The sequence below is a fragment of the Triturus cristatus genome, chromosome 6 (genome assembly GCF_964204655.1).
Source record: "Triturus cristatus chromosome 6, aTriCri1.1, whole genome shotgun sequence".
Classification (NCBI taxonomy): domain Eukaryota; kingdom Metazoa; phylum Chordata; class Amphibia; order Caudata; family Salamandridae; genus Triturus; species Triturus cristatus.
In genome coordinates, this window is record NC_140589.1 from 466,706,793 (window position 1) to 466,732,082 (window position 25,290).

A 25,290-nucleotide genomic window follows, 5' to 3' on the forward strand; every position below is an offset into this window, starting at 1 on the left:
CGGTGCTCAGCTGTCTCTAACCGCACCAGCGGCTTCCTCCTCCAAAATCGGCTCCCAACGTTCTTCTAGAGCACGCCGGTGGCATACCCACAGAACTGCATGACAGCAGCCGGTCACTTCCCTGCGACTCAGGGAAGCCGCAATAACATAGTTCAAAAGGTTGCCTGCTGTAGGGAAGGACCACCATCAGGTAAATTTCGCCAAATAATTTATTTGAAGGCAGCGATGCGGGGAAACAGTCAAACCCGCTGGATATCACAGAGCCCTCCCGACGCGTTTCGTGACTTCTCACTTCCTCAGGGGCTCACGGCTCAAACAGGAAATGAACGGCAATGTTCTCGGCACCACTTAAATGTTTCATATGCTCCGCCTCAGTGGGCGTGGCCACCACGGTGGCTTCTGGTATTCGTAGTGCTTAGGTTTTCTCAAGTGAGCTGCCGCCAAGTCCTGCTCATATGAAAGAATTAAAACCAAGTGGGCTGCGGTGCTCAGCTGTCTCTAACCGCACCAGCGGCTTCCTCCTCCAAAATCGGCTCCCAATGTTCTTCTAGAGCACGCCGGTGGCATACCCACAGAACTGCATGACAGCAGCCGGTCACTTCCCTGCGACTCAGGGAAGCCGCAATCACATAGTTCAAAAGGTTGCCTGCTGTAGGGAAGGACCACCATCAGGTAAATTTCGCCAAATAATTTATTTGAAGGCAGCAATGCGGGGAAAAAGCCAAACCCGCTGGATATCACCGAGCCCTCCCGACGCGTTTCGTGACTTCTCACTTCCTCAGGGGCTCACGGCTCAAACAGGAAATGAACGGCAATGTTCTCGGCACCACTTAAATGTTTCATATGCTCCGCCTCAGTGGGCGTGGCCGCCACGGTGGCTTCTGGTATTCGTAGTGCTTAGGTTTTCTCAAGTGAGCTGCCGCCAAGTCCTGCTCATATGAAAGAATTAAAACCAAGTGGGCTGCGGTGCTCAGCTGTCTCTAACCGCACCAGCGGCTTCCTCCTCCAAAATCGGCTCCCAACGTTCTTCTAGAGCACGCCGGTGGCATACCCACAGAACTGCATGACAGCAGCCGGTCACTTCCCTGCGACTCAGGGAAGCCGCAATAACATAGTTCAAAAGGTTGCCTGCTGTAGGGAAGGACCACCATCAGGTAAATTTCGCCAAATAATTTATTTGAAGGCAGCGATGCGGGGAAACAGCCAAACCCGCTGGATATCACAGAGCCCTCCCGACGCGTTTCGTGACTTCTCACTTCCTCAGGGGCTCACGGCTCAAACAGGAAATGAACGGCAATGTTCTCGGCACCACTTAAATGTTTCATATGCTCCGCCTCAGTGGGCGTGGCCACCACGGTGGCTTTTGGTATTCGTAGTGCTTAGGTTTTCTCAAGTGAGCTGCCGCCAAGTCCTGCTCATATGAAAGAATTAAAACCAAGTGGGCTGCGGTGCGCGCTTATAGATATATATGTACTTTTAACTGAAATTTTCTCTGTAACTACTGAACAGATTGACTCCAGATATTCAAAAGGCACATCCCTGACCTGAGGACTACCTCTCTGCCAAATTTCAAGTAATTCTGTTCAGCCGTTCGGGCTGTACCTTGGACAAAAGGTCCCTATGGAAAAATGCATGGGGAAAACGCGTTTTGGGACCCCCCTTTTTTCTCTGCCCCCGCTTGACTAATCACCCCGAGACTTTCAGGGTAGGAGCGGAGCGGAGCGCCCCACCTATTTTGAAAAATTCGCAAGGATTTGTCAACCGGCGCCAAAGTTATTCAAAATAGAATTTTCAGATTTCCTATGGAAACACGGTCCTAAGTATAAGTATCTACTGGCGACCGCCAGTAGATAATATATATATATATATATATATATATATATATATATATATATATAGTTGAATCGTCTGCAGGAAAACAGACGAAGCAAACCCAATAGATGGTGCAATATATTTATTTAGTGCCCAACACCACCGCCGCCATATATATATACATATTTACTTTCAAACAATAAACTATTAATTTTAATTCATTGTAAAATTTACAAATTATAAAAAATATACTTATATATATATTTTGGAGGGATATGTAGCTAAATGCCTCTCCAACTTTTTGGAGCTGTCTAAACATCTGGACTTCCATCAGGCCGGTTTCCGGCCCGGGCATTCCACCGAAGCCGTGATTTTGTCAGCTATGGACAGCCTACGCGATTTCGCCATGGCTCAACCTTCAAGCTGCAGCTTAAGGCAAGTGCTTCACTCCCTTATCTTTGAATTTGTACGGTTTTTTAAATGCTAAGTAATTTATTTATTAACATTTTTTTTATTCAGGTTTTTCACGGAGCGCGCCTATAGATATATATATTGATTTAAATGCTATTTTCTCAGGAAATACTGAACGGATTTACACCAGACCTGCAAAAGGCACATCCCTGACCTGAGGACTACCTCTCTGCCAAATTTCAAGTAATTCTGTTCAGCCGTTCAGTGAATTTGCAAGGTTTTTTAAATGCTAATTCCTAACTATAACGTGTGTGAAACCTATGGTTTTTTCAGTGAATTTGTACGGTTTTTTATATGCAAATTTTTTTTGAGATTTTTGGTAAAAAATAATATCCAACCTATGTATAAAATAATATATGTACTATATCCTGCATTATGGAATGGTTAATTGTTTAATTAGTCAGTAAACCGTGTGCAGGATAAGTGCATTTGCTGATTGTATGTGCACCTGAAGAACACAGTGCATGCGTGTTAGATGTACATGCTAGATGTATGAGTGCCTCTGAGCGGTACAGTACTGTGCAGTGAGTGTATGTTGTATGCATAGACTGGGTGTATGTGTGTCTGTGGATGGTACAATACATGAAAGGCCCTGGGTTTCATTTTGGGACACCCAGGCCTGCATAGCCTGCATAGTGAAACGTGGAGTGGAGGCAGACAGATCTCCCAGACAGATTTATATATTGCTGCATTCCTGTAAGCTGGGTGGGACACAGCAAATGCTGCCAAGGTGTTCAGGAGATTTGGAACACATTCTTTACAAGTAAGCTGCTTTAAAGGTGACATTGACATTGGAGAAAATCATATTAAAATATCAGGGATAGATGTCAAATTCTTTGAAAGACCTACAGATTAGTTTAATTTTGTACTTAAATATATGGATGGAACCCTTTCTAATATAACTACCTGAAAAGGGATGCTATTTTGAATGTGTACTTGATTTTGATAGAGTGAAATTTCTCAGTTTGCAAATTAAGCACATTTATTAGTAAAGTGCAATTTATAATTTAAATAACGTGCACACATAACGCAAAATTTGCAATAGATAAACACACAGACATTTAAGCAAACACTTGAGGAAAGAAATTATAATGAATTAAGTTAGCTTAAAGATTAATGCCTTTTTAAATCTCATCTTTACCGGTAAGGTTAAGAGGCATGTTTACACATGTATGCAGTTGCTTTCACAAGATGTTTTTTCCTTCCCACTGAAGATGCTGCAATTTTACAGAAGCTTACTGTTAGCTAGTCAGTAGGTATTTGTTGTGTATTAGACAACTGATAATGAGGGTCTCCCTGAGAGAAAAGGAAGATGCCAGGAAGCACAACTTGTGGGAAGAGCTGTCTGAACCAAAAGATTCTGTCCAGATTAACAAATCAAGGACATAGCCATTGTAAAGATTTGTGAAACTTGGGAGTTACCTGTGACAGGGCCCCCTATGTGAGCGCAGAGAATTCCAAGATGGCTGACAAGGCAAAGGCAATGGTACAAGAAGGCAGTGCACTAGATGGTAGAGGTGATGCACACCTGTTTCACGAATCAGTGGTCGAAGGAAGGGATAGTCAACCTGAAGACACCGCAGAACAGCTGTGGAGGGGAGAGAGAGACAGAGACTGTATGGAGACTGAGATGTGGGAGGCCGAAGACAAGAATCTGCAACGAGAGGCCATCGGAAAGGAATCCCACCCCAGGAGAGCAGATCCAGTGGGAAGGCCCAAACTCCAAGAGGAAGAAGTTGGTGTGGAGACCATAGCGTGGCATTGGGAGAGGAGCCATGGCTCAACCTTCAAGCTGCAGCTTAAGGCAAGTGCTTCACTCCCTTATCTTTGCATGTCTAAGGGGCTGGATGGTGGGCTGAAGGAGAAAAGGGTGCCATCATCTCCATATCTGAGGTTTCCACTGGTGAGCACTGAAAGTGAAGCACATTTCAAAGCACAACCTTCTTATACTAAATCACAAAGTAAGTCATGATGGTGTTGGTGATGGGTTTATTTTGCCCTGATATGGAGTGGTCATATCAGGTTCTTCTTTATGTTCCCGAGGGCCAGCCGGTAATTCTTGCGAAGAAAAGAAGACAAGCACAGCAAATAGGAGTTGTGATAAACAGGCTGGAGACGACCTCCCATGGGACGATAGTTTGTTTGTTTTAACCATCAATACTCTTTATGCAAAGATCCAGGAATTAAGGCAAAATAAAAGACATACTTACTATATACCTTAGGTGTCTTGTGCTGTCTGTCTGTTTATCCCAATTGGTGTCAGAAGTGGGCTAGACAGCCTTAATGATGTCCCAGCAGATACCGATAGAAAACATGGTGAAACAACTCGCTGAGGGTCAAAGACATTTACAGCTCGATATGGAGCAACAAGCTAAAATGGCACGCATTACAGAGAACCAACAAGCCCAAGACCCGGCCATCCTGAAACTCAGTGATGCTCTTATAGGTGCCAAAGTACATCACATTGTCCCCAGCTCAGTACTGCAAAAATACAAACCAGGAGAGGATCGTGACTTCTTCTTTACCAATTGTGAACGGATTGCCTCCACAGTAGCACATCCGAGGAACATTCTTTTCAGCGATATCTAGAGGCCCACTTAATACGGGCAACAATCTGTTTCAACTAGGAATACTTACACCCAGTAAATAATGTATGACCAGGTATGCATTTTTGAAGTAATAATTTTGTGAAAAATGAAGTTTTGCATTATTCTGCACTATAAATATATAGTAAAATGGTGTACACTGTTTCTTAATAATTGGTTTTCAGCTACACCTAAGATTTGAAATATAGTGTACATCATTGCTTCCTAATTATCTTAGAAACGGTATTATAACCATCACTCTCTGCTTTCTCATACCATCAAGAATGATCCTTCAAAAGTCAAAATGCACAGCAAGAAATTAATTACCAGCTTGGCCTGTGGATGGAGTCGTTGGAGAGTCATATTTCATATGTACTGCAGAACCTGGATTGTCACTAGGAGCTGGTTGCTTCTCATACAAAGGTTTAATGCATGTGCCCTCTGGGGTTTGAAGCAGATCGGATCCAGCACAGGCCTGGCCGGGGATGGACTTGCTTTGATGCTTTTCATCTTGCTCTTGTGTAGTCTGGATTTTTTGCTGTTCTCCTTCACGATGTGGCCGAAAGGTCTCGAAGGATCCAACGGTTTTATTAATCTGTTTTCCATTTGTCTTAGGCAGCAGTATGAAGGTCGATGGAACACTGGACCTGTTGATTTCTCTGCTCTGATTAGTAATCATTGAACTCTCTCGAAAATGATCTTTAAGCTCTGCTATCGTTTGTTTTGAAATTCCAGGGCCAATTGGCTGTACTTTTTCATGTACTTCTCTTTGAAATGTTTGATTGTTGTCTTTGCTGTCTTTTTCACTTTTGTGAGAATCACCATAAGCAATGCCTTTTAAGTCCCATGATGTATCATCTTTGGTGTGCGTCTGAATGCCACTGAGTTTATTATTATCACTTTCTATTTCCTCCCTGGTCCTAGACATAACTTTGTTTGGGCTGGTGGTTACGACTATGATGTGATTGCCTTTTTGCTCTTGATTAGAGTTGTCCTGGGTTACATATGTTTTCTGAAGAGCAACGTCCTCTTTGCTGTCTAAAGTATATGTTCTTTGAGTGTAAGACTGGTCTAATGTGCTAGGCAGATCATTCCATTCAATTTGCTCCCATTCAAACAAAGGTAGGTTCTTTCCAGTAACCTTAACTCCTCTTCTCCTTTTTCTTACTGATATCCAGCCTCCGTCTGTTTCATCATAGGTACTCTCAGGTGTTTTCTGTAATAATTAATGAAAAAACTGTATTTATTATTACAATAAAGAACCTTGCTGAGCTTAGGTCTTTTATTATATAAAACAATGTTTTCATGAGCGTTGCCATTGAAAGTGCCTTTCAGGTGAAAATGTGAAAAATGAATAAAACACATCATTTATTAACTACAATCCATGGTGTTTTGATTAAGAAAGAGCAAATGTCATGCTAAAGTAATGTTATTCACATAAAATTAAATATCTCCTTTGATCTGTTCCTAAAAGTGTTGCGCGTTGAGCCCATCATGCTAGAATTCTGTTTAACAGAAAATGCATTTCTACATGGGGGGAATCATATGAAGTCTATGGAAGCTATTTTCTAGGAAGTAGAATGGGCATGAATAATGATGAAGATGGGGATTTAAAAAATGCACTGTGTCTAGTAGCAGTTTTATGGTCCCCAAGGGAGGAGTGGTATTTTTTGCTAGGGGTCGTGGGATCAGCTATGGCTCAGTGACAGAGCTGAAATGTAGCTCTGTTGTTGCAGAGGTTGCGCTGAATAATTCACAACTACTGTTAGATGTGGTGTTTGCCACTCTCATGCATTTTGTGAGTCCCGGAGACAGACACACAGGGCAGACTAGAAATAACCATATAGACAAAAATATTTACACTAAATTATCCTGGAACAATGTACCAGAGGACAGAGAATCTTGACGGATAGGGAACATGAGAACTAACAGCCAGTGCTTAGTGGGGAAATGGGAAACATTGACACTGACACTGAAAAACCAGGTGAAGAGGAGGAAACATTCATTTTCAGCTTGACAGCAGGCCAGAAATCATCAGATACAGGAGAATGGGACAATTGATTGTCTTAAAGGGGACAAATTATTGTCTTAAAGGCTGCCCCTTTCCCAGGGGCATCCTCAAGGGTGCCCAAATCAAGGTAATAACCACAACACAAGTTTGTCAATGTGCAGTCAGCAATATTCAGCAACTTAACATCAAGCACAGACCCTCATACAGAATCAGATTCTTGGGCTATCCTTCCTCAACCGAAATCTTATCATCCGGACTCTGAATATGAAATCTGAATCTATGATGTTCTACTGTGCCTCTCTCCTCACAGATGAATTGCCCCCTAAATAAATCATGCTGGAGAACCTGAAATAAAAGCCATATTCAGGGAAATGAAATCCTGTTTAGCTACAATAAATGGCAAATCAACTCTCTGTCTCAGAGGCAGGACAGACATCTATGTAGTCTGAACTTATATTGCTAAAAGTTTAATCTTGGATGGAGACAATGATAATAAATCGACCAGTGAGAATGTGCCGAAGATGGAAAAGGTGATTGAGAATGAACACCTGGAGATGCGATTGGGAAGATGGAACATTTAATTGAATAGCTACTAACATCTTGGGTCAGGCACAAAAAAACTCTATTTTGTTTGTGTTGGGAAAAGCACAGTGCAGCGCAATCCAGGCCAGTCTCTAAGCCTGACTTTCCCCAGGTTGCTGAATTAACAAGACAGAGACATGGCATTATGGGGCCGATTACGATGGCGGAGGGACTGCCACTGCCACCCGTATGGTGGCAGTCCCTCCGTCATCTGACTCCCCTTTCCCTCGCCACATTAGGATGGTAGGGTCAATCGATTTGTGACCACGGTGGTCACAAAGACCACCCTCCATGCTTCCGCCACAGGCAATCATCACGATTGCCTGGCGGAGCGGTCAGCATGGGTAAAATGGTGGCAGTGCCTAGCAGGCACCGCCCGCCAAATTACAATGCTGGTGTAAGCCAGCCTTTCCATGGTAGTAGAACCGCCATGGAAAGGTTTGCGGAGGCTGGGTTCGGGGGCCTGTTGTGGGCCCCCTCTGTGTGGGGGGAGGGTTTATGTGCACTGGGGGATACCCATGGTACCCCCCTACATTTCCATGCACAAGGTGGCAGGCACCGCTTGGTGCCTACCACGTTGTGCAGGGAAATGCACAACATGCGATTTCCAACACTGTGGTGGTGCTGCAGCCAGAAGCACCATCCGCAATGTGAAGTCGCTGGATGTGACCGCCACGGTGGCAGTCGCATCGTGATTTGAAGTGCGAGACCACCGCCTTACAGGAGGGCAGTCCCGTACCTGCTACATTGGTGGGTGGACTCAACTCCATTGAGTCTGCCCGCCATCGTAATCAGCCCCTAAGTCTGGTGAGGAAAATGATAATTTGGAATATGAAGGGCAACCAATCCCTTTGTAGCTTGGCTTTATGGCAACAGTGCAGGAAGCAAGGTGCTTTTTTGCTTGCAAAAAGTGTTTTTGTCAGCTAAATATTAAACATGCATTGTTTGTTTGTTTTCACAAGAGCCTCTGAACATCCACCTGATAGAAACTGACAAAGGACTATATTAACCTATTAGTCAACTAAAACAGAAAAGGGACTTCTCTACTTCTCTATACAGTAGCCCCACTCCTGCTCCCAATAGGGCAGTCATCTTGGAAGAGGTCCTCACTGTAGATCCTCCTGATTTACATGACTTCTTCACCCAGCATGGATTTATCCTAAGACACGATGAACGTCCTTTTGTCCCCAGCAGGAAACAATTTGTTCAGAATAAACTATCCTCCTAACCTATCCAAAAATGCCATCAAAAATCTCAAACAGAAAATCCTCAACCTAAATAAAGAAACTCTTATCAAAGACCCCTACTACTGCCACAACAAGGGCATTGCATTGAATGACCTCATTTTCACTACCAAACGGTGTGCGTAATAGAGAAAAGTGCTATTCTCTCTACACAGTATCACTACCATTAAGAAAATACCACACAGCCAAAAACCCACTATAGTGCTCTGTCCTCTGTACAATGTGGAAGCCACCATCTCCATCTATAACAATGGCACTGTGCTCATTCAATCTTTAGATCGCAACCTGGAACTCTATATCAATATCTTCTCCCAAATCAAGAACAAATTAGACTCCCCACCCTCTCCCTCACAACTCCCCACTGACTCTTCCACATGTGCCATCATCATCTCTCCCACCACCCCATACCCCTCTTCCCAGTTATCTCCCCTGGTGAACTCCAACACATCCATAAGTGTAATTTCTGTACACCATACCCCTTCCTCAACTGATATGACTGACAATATCTTACACCAAAAACACTCTTCCAGCGCTCCCTCCCATCCCTTTAAGTAACCATGTACCAATGTTACTATCACCCAGAATAGTAGATGGTCGACTCCCTATCAACCAGCCAATACCAAGACTCCAACAGTGGTTACCACCTACAACAGCTCCCCCAATCAGTTTGAATCGGCTAGTTCTCCAGATCTAAGAGCTTCCATCAGTCAGGAACTCTTTAGGAGCCATGACACTCATTCTATGCTTGAGGCCATGAAATCAGTATTACTGCTGATTAGGGCTGACATCATTAAACTAGTGCATATCACTTCCAACCTAGAACATTTAGGGTCCTGACAGGTGACTCACCGCCAGAATCACATCATCCCTATGCCTAATTGCCACTCTGGTCTTGGCCTTGACAATAACTGGTTCTCACAGTCCAGAATGAGTCACAAGCTGAACCTTGCCCGCTATTCTTGAACCAATAGACTAGTCAGACAACTATCAAATAATGATATCATCTCCCTCCATGCAACCTTTAACCATGCTATGACTGACTATTAACCTCACACTGCTAGGAATTCCACCGTAGCTCTAGATACATTAAGAACATGAACTTCAAACAAGTTCCCATCTTACACAACTCGGAAGGGTACACCAACTGCACCTGGCCACTTTCCACCTCCCCACGGACCTTTTGAGAGTCTCCAAATGGACTTCATTGGTATGCCCCCCACTCGGAAGTACAAGTATGTGTTGGTAATAGTGTGCATGTTCAGCAAATGGACTGTGGCATATCCAACAAAGAACTGTGATGCACCAACTGTTGTCAAATGCCTTTTGAAAGAACTTATCACACATTTTGGGATACCAGCACTTTTGAGCTCAGACAATGGACCAGCATTCATTTCCCTAGTGATAGGGGGAATATGCATAGGCTTGGGGCTTACACAAAAACTGCATTGTGCTTACCACCCACCGGCAGGAGGAGCTGTGGAAAGGGAAAATGGGGTGTTGATAAACAAAATAGGGAAGATTTGTGCATCTCTGAACTATCTTGGGTAGGCGCACTGCCATTGGCTCTGTTGGCAATGAGGAGTACCCCAGACAGAGAGACCAACTTGAGCCCCCATGAGATTTTGTTTGGCCGCCCAATGAATATTCAAGGCCACATGTCCACTGATCCACTGTCAATATCAGATGATTTCATGTTGTGCTAATGTAAGAAAATAACCGAGACATTGCTTTGTCTTCATCGCCAGGTCCAGAAGCAGCAACACCACCAGCACACGACCTGCAGTCAGGCGACTGGGTTTGGCTGCCATCAAGTGTGAGGGGCTGACCTCCTGGTTCCACAGTTCCCACACCAAGAAGGCACCAGGGCCATAGCAAGAAGGAAAGGCTTCAACCGCACCACCAGCTATATCAGAGGCACTCTGCAGGTACAACCTTCACTCCAGAAAAACAGCAAGTAACACCTAAAAGACGCAGATCCCTGAAGCGCATTATCGCCGGACCAGGAAAATGCAGCAGGCTAGGCCTCTGGATATCATCTTTTCTAAAATCTTCATATTTTCTTCAAGTGCCTGGTGACGTCACGTACTGGTGACATCTAACAGGACACCACAGGGGCATCAATGGTTTCTTGTGAAAGTGTTGCTGGCGTCTGCCTCACTAGGAGTGTCACTAGGGCTCATTGCTTTGCAATGTTTTCCAATTCCAAGAACTTCTGACAACGACTAGGACAATGTGAAGAACAAGGAAAGGGGAAAGAAAGTCACTAGCGGTGCTGACAGCAATACTGTCCCCAGTACCAGGAATATTAATAACAGCACTTGTTGTAATATATGCAGAAGACATTGAAATACCGTTCCATAATGACAAGGTGGAAGATAGGAACAACTCAAAGATAATATTTGTGGAACTTAAAATAAACACCACAAAGCAAGACATCATGGAAGAGGTTGATGATAAAGGAGAAGGGGAAAGAGAACTATTGGACGAATACTAGGGAAATACATTTGTGGAAATGCTATAAATGTATGAACGCATTATATTATGAATATACGTGGGTGTTATTTTGTATACATATGCCAACAGATACAGGAGCTAGCATGAGTTACAATGTGAACCCTTCTCTAAGTATGTGGGATGTGTTTTGATTAGGGACATGCTCCTTAGACAGCACAACATGTCCATAGCCGTCGGGCATCCTAGGAAAGGCAAAATTTCTACTCAGCAAATAACAGCAACGCCTAGGAAAAAGAGGGTTCCATGCATGAACATGCAACAAACAAAAAGGGACCAGGTGATGCTAGACACATTTTGACAAAATATTCAGGAATAAGATGTGGAAGGATAGTGCAGGTAGGATCAACTTGGGAAAGGAAAAGGAAGAAGAGCTAAAAATACCAAGATAAAAGATAGAAAAACAGCCTACTTCGCCATCCTGCATCCAGAATGACACGGCAATGCCCCCTAAGGAACAAGTAGTACATGTATGGTTACCGAAGGAACCATGCACAAAACAACAGTCAGTAAAAGGAAAGGAAAGGAAAATGGAAGAAATGCATGTTTGGGTGCAGTTTAAAGGAATTGGCAGGGGGTGAGCAAGGACAAAAGGAATGTGAAAGGAGGAACAACGAAGCCCTAGGAATTTCAGATGAAACAGACAGTACAGACAGTACACCTGTTTTTGTAGGTAAAAGCAACTGCTCACATGTCGTAAGATATCACGGGTCAGGAAAAGTGATCAGCGGGCATCACCTGGGATAGCGGGATATAAGGGATTGTTCTTTGTCTGTGGTCAGTGGGCATATTTCTATCTGCCTCCAGGGTGGTGCGGTAGCTGCTACCTTACTTCAATCCTGCCCCGAATGACTCATGTTACTGACCTAGTACAGGTTGAGTACCAGGGGTAACGCCCAGGAAGAGCTAGAAGGACAGCAGAATGGGAAGATGACGTAATGACTGGATTTGGAGTGATGGTACATGGTGCAGGGATAGTATACACAACACTGAGGATATAGCAGCTAGCAAGGATGATTTAGAATTTGGTAGACTCAACAGCACCAGCGTTAGTAAACATCAATGAGGAGCTTACCCCCATGAGGGCTGTGGTAATAAGGAAAAGGGTTGTGTTAGACATCATCCTGGCAAAAGAGGGTGGAGTTTGTCATGTCATTCGCTAGACTTGCTGCTCCTATATCCCTGATAATAGCCTTAACATTTAAAAATGCAATCAATAAAATAAAAGGATGAAGCACACAACATGCATACAGGAAGGATGTGGGAGAAAGTTATGGTATGGTTAGGGAGCTGGGGATCATGGATATTGGAGGTGATATAGTAGGTATAGCAGTACTGTTCAACCTTTGCATAATGATCTAAGTTTGCCTCGCTCTTTATCAGATTTGGCTTCCAGCTGCGCACACTGTGTGTCAAAACATAAAATATACTGGGGCATGGCCAAGCGGTCCAACCTACGCACACATCTTGGCCTGGCTCCCGTATCCCTGCCATAATCCTACATAATCCTGCCAGTAAATCCTGTACCCGAACCCTAATATTAATCTGCACTTCTGCCTGATACCCCGGGACATGACCCCGGCCCTCCGAGGTGGCAAAAGGCTGCAGTAAAGCACAGTTTGGGCGACCCAATGGCAAGGTGGCGGGTGTGACCTGCATCATTCCTGGAGCAATGTGCTGACGCTCGTGGGTTGTAAAGCGCCGGAGCTGGGTGGTGGCCCTGGCCCCCGCCTGCCGAGACGTGGCGATGATCGAAGCCCCTCTGAGCGGAGGGGCTGCCTTGATCCCAATGGGGTGGTGTCCCGGCTGCTGTGCTTGTCCTCGGCAGCTGCTGGGGACTTGGCAGCATGTGAAAGCGCTGCCCGGGCTGTGTCTTGTGGCCACGCGGGCTGCTAGAGTTCACAAGGCTGCTCTCACTCAGTGGACCGGGGCTGCCGACCGGTGTCCTGCCAGCTGAGGATTTACTCGATCATGCCCCGGCGGGAACAGTCACAAACTGTTGAAGTGGAGCAGGTGAGTAGCGGAGGGGCCAGATGCGCAGAGTGGCCTATGAGGATGTTTCAACTAGAGGGCACAGTGGCATATGAGGGATAGCCCGTACTTGGTTCATCAGGCCAGGAGGCATGCAGCGCCCTTCATACGGGCTGCGCGAGGTGCCAGGGGGAATAGGCCATGAGAGTCCCTGAGACAGCTGGCCACTAACAGGCCGGTGCCACTGCTTACTGTTCAGTTCAAGTGAGAGCAACTGGACTCAGTGAAGGGTTGGCCAGGCCCAGGAGCAGCGGTCTGGCCCACATTGGACAGTGGAGACTGGGACCATAGTGAGGTGCCTGTTAGTGGCTGGGGACGTGGTCCTGCTCGCGGAAGTGGCTGGGCTAGGCCCCAATGCGGCTTGTGGGTAGGATGAGCCCCAGACACACAGACTACCCCTGATAAGGCTCGAGACCACAACATCCTACCCACCACATCAAGACGCCTGCACTGCCCATCCCCAATAACCCCTAAATGGCCACCATGACTAAAGGCCAAGCTTCCGGCCAGGCCACGAAATAGAGCACAATGGCTAAACACACTGAAGGGGCCACCAGCCATACTACCCCCAGTGACAGCTACACCAGATAATGTCTTGCTTCTTGTGGGGCTTACTCAAGCAAGGGACATGCTGGATGCTAAAATTGGCACGGCTGGCGTGGACGTCATGCTACTACGGAAAGACCTTTGCAATGCAGTAGAATGTGTGTCACAGGCCGAAAATAGGATATCGGGAGCAGAGGACGCTATTAATGACACTACAAGGCAAAGTCTGTACCCTAGAGGGACTCACTCGAGGGCTGGCCACACGGGTTGAAGATGCAGAAGGGAGAGTCCGTCGCAACAATTTGTGATTCGTGGGTTCTCCTGAGGGTTGTGAGGGCTCGGACATGTGCGCGTTTCTAGCACAATGGTTCAAATCCTGGATCTCAGACGATGTCTTTTCCTCTTGCGTCATTCTGGAATGTGCTCATCGAGCGTTTGTGGCCAAGCCGCCACCCGGGGCTCGCCCCCACCCTATGATCGCGCGGATCCTTAACTACCATGACTGTGACATGATCCTGAAACAAGCCCGTGGTCAAAAGTCCCTAGCCTTCTAATCCCACCCGATAATGATTTTTCTAGGCTGCACTAAATTAGTACGACAACAGAGACAGTGACTTACCGTCGCCAAAGTGTGCCTCCGTGATCTGAAAATTTCCTATATGTTGCTCTTTCCGGCCGCCACAGAGTCAGCTATAAAAATAGTACTTTGTTCTTTTATACCCCTGAGGAGGTCTTTCAATGGACGTATGAACGACTATCAATCCGGGCCAGCACACCACCGGCTCGAGACTCAGACTCATCATCTGGGGACCCATGCCTACAACAGAATAAAACTCCTAAGGACAAGCGGTGACACCGGTCAAGATCAACCTAGTGATAACGCTCCCATGGGGACAAACATCTTGGCACCTAGAAGGCGGACTCGTAAACTATAACAGATTTATATCTAGACCCGCATGCTTAATGAAGCTGAGAATCATTTACATGTTGGATTATGTATCTGCAACGACAAGGGCTACAATGTAGAAATTGTTCTATATCACAGGTCCCAAAGACATAAGATAGGGATGATACCCTTGGGGAACATTTGGACTGTTTCAGCCCACATCCCCGGTTGGAGAGAGATCTGTATACTTTCTGTGACAGATAATTCAGTGTTCTTTGATGTTTTGGGGTGGGGTGGGATGGGGTGGGGTTGGGGCTATAGCAGTTTCAATACCTGCTTGTTATTGTGGTTCTATGCACCAACAGTATGTTATTCACTGGTGTCATTCACTGGTATAACTCTCAAATCACATCCAATGATGCCACTCCCGAATATGTCAGCTCCATGTGGAGTAATTAAAATTCTCCCTTGGACTTTTTGAGGCCTCCTCAACAAGAGCAAGTGGGGGGCAATACTGAAACACTCAAAGTGCCTGGGGCGGATGTCCTACTTCTGCAAGAAACTCACTTATTGGGGTCCCATACTCCATGCCTTGCCCGCTATGGTTTCACACAAGTTTTTCATTCAGGGTTTACGAGAGAGTCCAGGGGGGTGTCTATAGTAATTCACCACAGAATTCTGAACACACGCATGCAAACATGTACCGACACGATGGATCGATACCTGCTTATACATGGCACGATCTGGGGAGTACCCATAGTTTTGGGCAGCATATACACCCCTCCACTCCTCAGTCAGGCATTTACAGAGCACCTTATTGACACTTGGGGCTCACTACCCGACGTAGTGCAACTGGTGGGAGGAGACTGGATTGATGTTCTAGACCCAGTCCGTGATAGATGTCGCCCAACAGCGACAAGGGAGTTTTGGCTGGGGCCCCTAGTGCAGACAATGGGATGGGTTGATTCTTGGAGGACTTTTCACCCCACTGACACCAGCTACAAGTATTTTTCAAGGGTACATGGGTCATTCTCCACATTGGATTATATTTTCATTACCATGGCTCACATCCCCAGAGTGGTTGCAACAGAGATTCTGCCCAGAGGCCTGTCAGATCATTACCCAGTCCAAATTTAGTTGCGAATAGGCCCCAGGCTCTCCGCATTTCATTGGCGAATGTCGACTTGGCACCTCCACAACCAGGTCTATTAAAAAAATCTTCATGCAGCTCTGCTAGAATACTTTTCATTAAATGCAGATTCGGCACCCTCTGCTACTATACTATGGGAGGGCACGAAACCCATCATCCAAGGGTTTGATATTAGTCAATGCACGGCCGCCAGACGCCAGAAGAATTTGACCCTCATACAACTCAAAGCCCAGATACTCACATCGGAGAGGCGCGCACAAGAGCCTAATGGTAATAGTGCTCGTAGACAACTAACTGCTCTGCAGAAAGGATATCAAAGCATCCTTCTTGACGAAGCTAAACATGCATGACAGGCCACCCAAAGCAGGATCTACCAATGGAGGGACAAATCTGGGAAACTATTACACAGACTATGTCAGTGCACTCTCAAACCGATACAAATACCCATAACTACATTATCCACGGGAGAGACTACATTTAACCCCACATCTATTGCCAAGACCTTTGCTGAATTTTAGCGTTCCCTCTATACCAAGCATGAGGTTATATCATAATCTCTGATAGACGATTTTTTTAAAGAGATTCCAACCAGGGCTTTGTCTGACGCCGCACGTGATTCCCTTGATGATCCTATCTCGCTCGAAGAATTAATCTCGGCTGCATCCGGGATCGCTTCTGGCAAATCACTAGGACCAAATGGATTTCCTAGTTAGTTTTTCAAAGTATTTGCATCTATACAGGGGCCACATTACCTGGTGACCCTTGATGTAGCCATCCAAAAGAAAATCCTGCCAACAGACTGGAGACACACGGAAATCGTGGTTTTCCTTAAACCAGGAGGCCCCCCAGACCTCTGTTCGTCCTATAGGCCAATATCTCTGTTAAACAGTGAAGCCAATCTTTTAGCCAAAGTGTTGGCAAAAAGATTGATCCCCCATCTCACGGACATGATCCACCCCGTATAGGCCGGCTTTATGCCGCAAAGATCGACCAGACACAACATCCGTAGACTATATAATGCCATTGCTGCCATTGACCGGCTTAACAGACCGGCTGCCTTACCCTTGATAGACATGGATCAGGCATTCGACTCAGTGAGTTGGAGCTACACGTTACTTTTATTGAGACACTTAAACATAGCCCCCTACTTAAATGCATTGATTAGACTATTAGATACAATTCTTATGGCATCCGTGTGGGTAGCCGGATCTACATCGGCCCACTTTCCTATCCACCATGGCACCCGTCAGTGGTGCCCCCTTTCGCCACTGTTATTCGCCATTGCCATCGAGCCACTTGCAGCCTGGGTAAGACGAGACATTCCTTATCACGGGTTCGAGTGGACTCCGGACATATCGAACAGTATAGCACAATATGCAGAAAACATCCTATTCTTCCTGACTGATCCCCACCGGACCGGGCCCGAATACTCCAGGTTATGCGCATCTTTGGCGAAACATCTGGCCTCTACATGAACCCTATGAAGTCCCAAATTTGGCCACTCAGGGGGTCGCTTGGGAAAGGGCGATGGGCTGAAGGTCTGACGCTTGCACAAAAAGGCTTCACCTATCTGGGCATCTTTTTATCAGATAGCCAAACACTCTCCCGGGGGGAAAACCTAGACGTAACGACCACCAAAGTTAAAGCAGAGATGAAAATGTGGACTTCACTCCCCCTCTCACTTTATGAAGGGCCGTCTATCTTCAAGATGGTCTCATTATAGAAATTACTTTACCAACTACAATCTTACCCTCACCCAATTCCCATGTCCTGGTTTTGTCAAATGAATGCAGCCTTAGGTCAATTTATGTGGGGGGTAGCACAGCTAGGGTCGCCCTGCACAGATGTATGCAATCCACTTACAGTGGCGTCATAGCCATGGCAGACATACATTCCTATTATGCAGCAGCACAACTACAGATCCTAAATAAATGGCGGTATGGAGCTTAGAGACGAACCCGCACATAAGATCGAACTGTGGATTATGGGAGAACCATCCTTATACCCACTCCTATATAGCAGATCGGCCCCTAAGGGCCTCCCCCCTGCAACACAGGGTGATCATGACTTGGTGGCAGATGCTTCGCTATATAGGGTGGTGGGGACATCTTACATGCGAGACCCCGCTATGGCGAAATCGCTTACTAACCCAGGTAACGGACCTTCAGGGGTTCAACAGCTGGGATCTCATCGGAGTTTCAACCCTGGGGGATATAATGAGGGGCTACTCCCTGAAGTCCTTTCAAAACCTTCAAAAGGAGTTTTCTATGCCCCACTTCCAGTTCTACAAATACTTACAATTACGACACGCCTTACACTCTTACATTAAGGACCCAACCGCCCTGCCCAAGTTCAGCCCACTAGAGGGCAAGCTCCTGATGGGGGACTTAGGGATCATAAAATCTCCAAAATGTATCAAACCCTAGTGACGATAGCCCCACAACCCTTGCCACCCTAACAGCCTCCTAGGACACGGATATAGGACATTTAGATGACGACAACTGGTCCAAGGCTCTCCAATCACCACATGAAGCAGCAATATCCACTCAACTCCGCTATATTCAATTTAAGTACCTGCATAGAGTATATTATACTCGATATAGATTATGGCAGGCAGGGCTGATTGCCTCCCCTCGGTTCCTTCGTTGTTATTCAGAAGTCGGCACCTTCCTACACACGATCTGGACGTGTCCCACTCGCTATCGTTTTTGGCAGGGGGTACTTCAAAGCCTATCTGCAGCACCCAGCATGGGACATTCCCAGGTCTCCCAAACTCACGCTTTTACATTGTACAGATGAAACTGGGGCCAACCATTATAAAAGACATTTATTATTCTTGGGCCTTGCCCTTGCAAAACAGGATATAGCCAAATATCGGTAGGCTGACACTCTTCCTTTTGTGTTGACGTGGAAGGGGAACATGGATTACGCCATGGAATTAGACATACCCGTATTCATAGCCCGTGGATGCCAACTGAAGCACATGAAAATATGGTAGAGGTGGGCCACATATAGGAACATTCCCCTGAAAACACACAACACAGATGATGGTCATCTAATGAATGAAGCTATAGCATTTAAATAGGGATGGAGAGTTTATATCAACATCACACCCATATATTAGAGACGCGAGAAATCAAGACTATAATGTATGAGATCAGGTGCAGAATCTTACTTGTTTTATGTTTGTAATCCTACGATACATGAAAAGATGTGGTCTGCAATTTTCCTCCTATATATTTATTTGGTGAGTTGTGTGTCCTTCATCTCCTGGGAATTTTGCTGTGACCTTGAAAAACTCAATAAAATATGCTTTAAAAAAATCATAAAGTATACGGACACCACAACTTCAGGACTGACCTAAGTTATGAAGACACAGAGATGATGATGAGACATGACAAGGAGTAGGATGTATTGATTTGGTGTCAGATGAGGTAATGTGGAAACCATCTTTGTGAGTTGATACCAAATGTCTAATCTACAGGCCAGCACAATGTTGACACAAAATCATTAGACAAATGCTTGTACTTTTTCATGGCACAGAAAGAAAGATGCTCTCACAACAGTACATGATGCTAGCTTAGCCACCAGGGCTTTAGCATACCATATTTAGAAGTTACACTGCTACGTGCTAGATAATGCAATCATTTCTATGGAAAAGTACTAAGGCTGGTACATTTCATTAGGCTCGACAATCCCAAAAGTGTCACTCAGGACACGTGGGCAGCAACAGTATATCTCAGACCATAAAAGGTATCTTGCAGCTTAGGCCTCTTCTGATTAGACAAATATTCAATGCCTAATCAGTATTACATGCATAATGACGTTCTTTCCTTCTTTGGTTTGTATCAATAAAAGCAGCCAGAAACTTCCCCTCTTCAGACTCTCAGTGGCTATGCTGACTGTCTCCGTGCTGCATGTATTTGCATTATCTTGTTGACCTATAATAAATTCTATTCATCTTATGTGCTGACAGGGAGTTGGTGTTCTTTGTTTATTATTTGTTTTAGGCTTCTACTACTCCCACCAAAATAATCCTTAAACGCTTGAAACTCAATGACATAACTGATCTTATACTTAACCTTGACCTTTATATCCTCACACTCACTGAAACGTGGCTGAATGAATCCTCATTCCCAATTTTTGACATACTAGTCCCACCTAGGCATGACATCATCACATCAGACTAGGCTTCTGAGGCCGCTCTGGGAGTTGACTAGCCTGTCTACAAGGGTCCATAATATCCATGAAATAAACACATTCTCTATCACTGCACTCCTGTGAACACCTTAGGAGCAACTTTCAAACCAATGAAAACTTTATGTGCTCTCTTCACATCATTTGCCACCTGCCTGGTGATAACCACATATTCATGGAACAGATCATGGAGATCACCTGCTCCAATTATAAAGAGCGTAACTAGATTTTCCTTAGCAAATTTAATATTATTGGACCAATTCCAGTGGTCCTCTGGTGAACAGTTTTAAATCTTTCCTCCATGACCTCAACCTTATCCAAGCATGCAACAGCCCTACCCATAATAAAGGGGCCCTTGTTATATTGTATGTTATAAAGTTTTATATAGCGCTCGTGTACCCGAAGGTGTTTTGGCACTGCAAAGCATGAGGGTGGTCAGTGAACAGGCTAGATACAATGTCGCATCTGGATTAAAAGAGCCATGTTTTCAATGCTTTTCTGAAATGTAAAAGGGTCTGGGAGTTTTCCAATTCAAAAGGAAGGGATTTCGATAATTTAGCAGTATGAGTTAAAAAAGCTTTTACCACCCCAACGAGCAAGTCAGAATTTTGGCACCTCAATATTTTTCAAACCCGACAAACGTAAGGGTCTAGGAGGTGTGTACCAGCGAAAGAACTGCCTAAGGGCAACTGGTTTGATGTTACGTAGTGCCTTAAAGGAGTGTGCACAAGGCTTTTTCCTCACAGGCAGCCAGTGCAGTTGGTTCAGTTCCATGGAAGCTGAATGAGATTTGAGGTAGCTGCAAATGAGACGGGCTGCAGCATTTAGATCTAATCATCGCAAAAGAAAACACCCTTCAAATAGTATCCATCCTATCTTGCGACTGGGCTGAGCACCTTTGCATCACTTTCTTCATATCTGAAAGAGCTGTTAACTCTAGGGGCCAACCTATGAGAGCCAAACATTGGGTGAGAGACACCTGAAACATCAACCCACTCACAATGTCTGCTATTAGTAAACACACCCTGCTCCCTCCCTCTAACATGCATGATGCTCATGACCTCGCTGATCACTACATCAACTCCATGTCAAAAATCATGGATTCCATTGTCCCAAATATTTAAGAGAGAGCCCCATTCAAAAGATCCAACCCTTGGTTCAACTGCAACCTTAAAGAGGAAAGCTGATGCCTTAGACATGCTGAAAGAGCACCTTCTCCGACCTCAAACTGCTATGACAAAAATGGAGCACCCACAATAGGCACATTAGAAATTCCAAAGCTGCTTTCTTTCATAACCGGCTTGATACAGCAATCAAACTTACAAAAAAACTGTTTGGAACTGTCAAAAACCAAATGATCTGGAAAAGCAATGCCCCAGCCTCTGACAGCAAAATCCAAACAAATTGTGAAACTTTTGCCTCCTTTCTTGCTGAAAAAACTATGCTAATCACCACCGAGATACAGACCACCTTAGAATGCCTACCATGCCCACCTCCCTCACAATCTTTCCCTCATGTTTAGGAAGATTGTCCAAATACCTCTCCCCGCAAACCTAAAAATAATGCTGCCTGGTCCAACTTTAAAGCCTTTGAGGAAAATGGCATCCAAAAACTTCTAACGACTCTGAAATACTCCAACCACTTTAATGAACCCTTTTCTTCCAAACTCCTCAATGAGTACATTCATCTCCTACTACCATTAGGGACTAGGATTATAAATGCCTCACACACCTAAAGCTCCTTACCAGGCTGCCTAAAAAGTGGTCACATTACTCCTATCAGACCAGTCTGACCCCAACAACTATCCCCCCATCACCAACATCCCAACTTTGCCCAAACTATTTGACAAATGTGTGCACGTAGCTTTGCAATCACACTGAGCAATTCCAACTTCTCAACCAATGTCAACCTGGTTTCAGACCAGGCCACAGCATCAAAACGGCCCTGGTCCACATTGTTGATTATGCTCTATGATCACACGATTAGAGGTAATCCTGCTTACATGCTTAATAATACTATTGGACCTGTCAGCAGCGCTCAACACTGTCAATCATGAAACCCTTCTTAACTTGATAGATCTCAGATGGGTCTCTCCGGTACCATGTCAAAATGTTTTTTAAATGGTTTGCCTCATGTGTACACAACAAATCTTAGCCGAATCTAATTAACCACACTCTTTCAGATCAGTCACCAGTTATGGTACACTCTCTCCACGAAACTGTTCAACCTGAAGCCCCTGACCAAACTACTCAAACTCTCTAACATCTCCTACCATATTTATGCAGATGATGCTCAACTCTACATGAAAATCGCCTCTCCCAATGACATCAGCATCCTCAATAACACCTTGACTAAAACTCAACATTGGCTGACTTCAAAGCACTTACTGCTTTAACGCCATCACATCAGAATTTCTTCTGATCTTATCACCCAGGATCACTCCTAGCATCAAGACTGACTCCCACATCTTACTGCTTTGAACTGTACCCCACACATCATTGACTCAGCCAAATACATAGGAATAATCTTGGACAATGCCCGTACCATGCAAAATCACATCAGTGCTGCCAACAGAGGAGCTAACCACCAACTCCATGCATAAAGGAAATAAAACCCTTTCCTTCCTATCTGAAAACAGTGGTCCAAGCACCTGTGTTATCTAAACGAGGCTATGGTAGTGCCACCCTAGTGGGCCTACTGAAAAGCAAACCTTGAACACAGTTGCCTCCCTTCCACTATCCTTCTCGCCACTCCAGTTAACGACAGCCGCCATCAGTCTATACTTCCATCAACATCAAAACATATAATCCTCTGCCCTAGAGATGCAAATAACTTCAAAGGAATTCCATGCAATCCTTGCTCTTGCCTGCACTGCACTCCCACTGCCTTTTCCACAAATTTCACTTTCCCCACCTTCCTCTTCCACCACCCTACAGGGAAAGTCTGCACCAAAATAAATTCTGTAAAGCTTAACAAACCATTGCTTTCCTATACTCATCCAACATGCATATGTGCCTATTTTCTCTAGCTTTCAAGAAGTAATTGTCCACTGGGGCCCTCTTCCATCACTAGTCACACTCCCCCTTATTACCACTATAACTCAATATACTCCCTGAAACATACCACTTCAAACTTTCATGCAGCTTCTTCAAGTTCTCATTAACTCCTTCAACCTCCCACCACATCCAGACTACAAGATCATTAGCCTTTTCCCTTCCTCCACCTAAACATCCCCATCTCAGTTTTGTCACATTGCATCCAAATGCCACCATCTGACACCATACACCTCCAATCAAAAATCATCCTAAACCACTGATCCTCTTGCATAACCCTTTGATTTGACCTGAAACACATAAAAAAACATTAAAGACAGTTTCAAGCCCTTTGCTATACCCTTCCTTTTTAATTAGGCATATCACCATTTAGAAATTGCCCACATGAATAGACATACCCACAGTCTTTTACACAGACAATGTGCTAACCAAGCAAAATGTTAAAGTGAAAGAGAAAAGAATTTGAGGTGAAGAATGCCAAGGATGGTACTTAATGGTGGCTAAAATTGATGGCGGAATCAACTTGAAAGAAGCAGAAAGGGATGTACACAGTGTTATAAGTGCTGACTAATTTAATTCATATAATTTGTGTTTTAGTAATCATAGAATAACCGGGGGGAAAGCTGTTAAAGGTTTTAGTGCCTGTATATTTGTGTGCATTATTAACAATTTACAGGATGCATTTGCATGCTGGATTACACATATGTACACTGATTAAGTACCGTAGCTTTTCGAACCACATCTCTATTATGTGTAGAAGTGCATTATTTTTACTCTTGTTAACTAGGTCTGAATTTGGGCCTAGAGGCCTTAATTTTCTAAATGGATGTCACCCATGTCTTTGCCCTGCACCTCTCACTGCCTCTTGTTTCTGCAGCAGGTAGCAGGTCCAGCCCCGTGGTCTTGGTACCAAAAGCTGCAGCGCCTGGTGCCACTCCTGAACTCCTGAACTTAGGTTCTGTGTGGACTACCGAGGTCTCAATTCGGTCACGAAGACCGACGCGCACCCTATCCCCAGAGCTGATGAGCTCGTAGATCCGTTAGGGGCTGCCCGGTATCTCAGACAGTTTGATCTAATGTCTGGGTACTGGCAGATCGCCTTAACTGATGGGGCAAAGGAGAGGTCAGCATTCTCCACACCAGATGGGCACTACCAGTTCTGTGTGATGCCCTTTGTGATGAAGAATGCCCCTGCCACCTTTCAGAGGTTGGTCAACCAGGTGTTGGTTGGGCTGGAGGATTTCAGCGCCGCCTACCTGGATGACATTGCAGTGTTTAGTTCCTCCTGGGAGGACCACTTGCGCCACCTCTGGGAAGTGTTGATGGCGCTGCGCAGAGCAGGCCTCACAATCAAGGCCAGTAAGTGCCAGATTGGGCAGGGTTCTGTGGTGTACTTGGGACACCAGGTTGGGAGTGGCAAGGTGGCACCCGTACAGCCCAAGTTTGAAACCATCCTGTCTTGGGAGCCCTCAAGGACCCAGACCCAGGCGAGGGCCTTCTTAGGACTCACGGGTTACTACAGGAGGTTTGTCAAGGGGTATGGCAATGTTGTTGCACCCTTGACTGAGCTGACTTCCAAGAAGCAGCCAAAGATTGTGAACTGGACTGACACCTGTCAGAAAGCTTTTGATGCCCTCAAGACTGCCATGTGGACAGCACCCGTACTCCAGGCGCCCAATTTTGCTAAGGAATTTATTGTCCAGATAGATGCTTCAGAGCATGGGGTGGGGGCCGTTCTGTCACAGATAAATGAGGAGGGACTAGACCAACCTGTAGCCTTCATCAGTAGAAGGTTACTTCCACGGGAACAGAGGTGGAGTGCAATTGAGCGTGAGGCATTTGCTGTGGTCTGGGCACTGAAGAAGCTGAGACCATACCTGTTTGGGACTCATTTCCGGGTTCAGACAGACCACAGGCCCCTCAGATGGCTGATGCAGATGAGGGATGAGACTCCAAAGTTGTTGAGGTGGTCCATTTCCCTACAGGGTATGGACTTCACGGTGGAACACCGCCCTGGTACAGAACACGCCAATGCTGATGGTCTGTCCAGATTTTTCCACCTTAGTGATGAGAACTCCCAAGGGAGTGGGTACTTCTCCCCACATTTCAGCTTGAGTGGTCACGTGTTAGACCTGGCACCATTGGAGTGGGTCTCCCTCCCATTTTTCGCTGTTGTCTCCTCTCTTTTTGCTGGTGTTAGATGCTCTGTGC

The 25,290-nt window shown here is 45.3% G+C and overlaps 1 protein-coding gene across 2 annotated transcripts in view; it reads right to left on the reverse strand.

The window, feature by feature from the left end:
* The window catches only part of LGSN (lengsin, lens protein with glutamine synthetase domain), a 159,180-nt gene that overhangs the window by 40,848 nt on the left and 93,042 nt on the right, over positions 1 to 25,290 (reverse strand). For both annotated transcript variants that reach the window (XR_014962963.1, XM_085610895.1), the window contains exon 2: positions 5,196 to 6,084. Coding sequence is in view for 1 of the 2 variants with exons in the window: in XM_085610895.1 (XP_085467021.1) it covers positions 5,196 to 6,084 (889 nt within the window). In the remaining variant the exon portion in view is untranslated. The remainder of the gene's footprint in view (positions 1 to 5,195; positions 6,085 to 25,290) is intronic.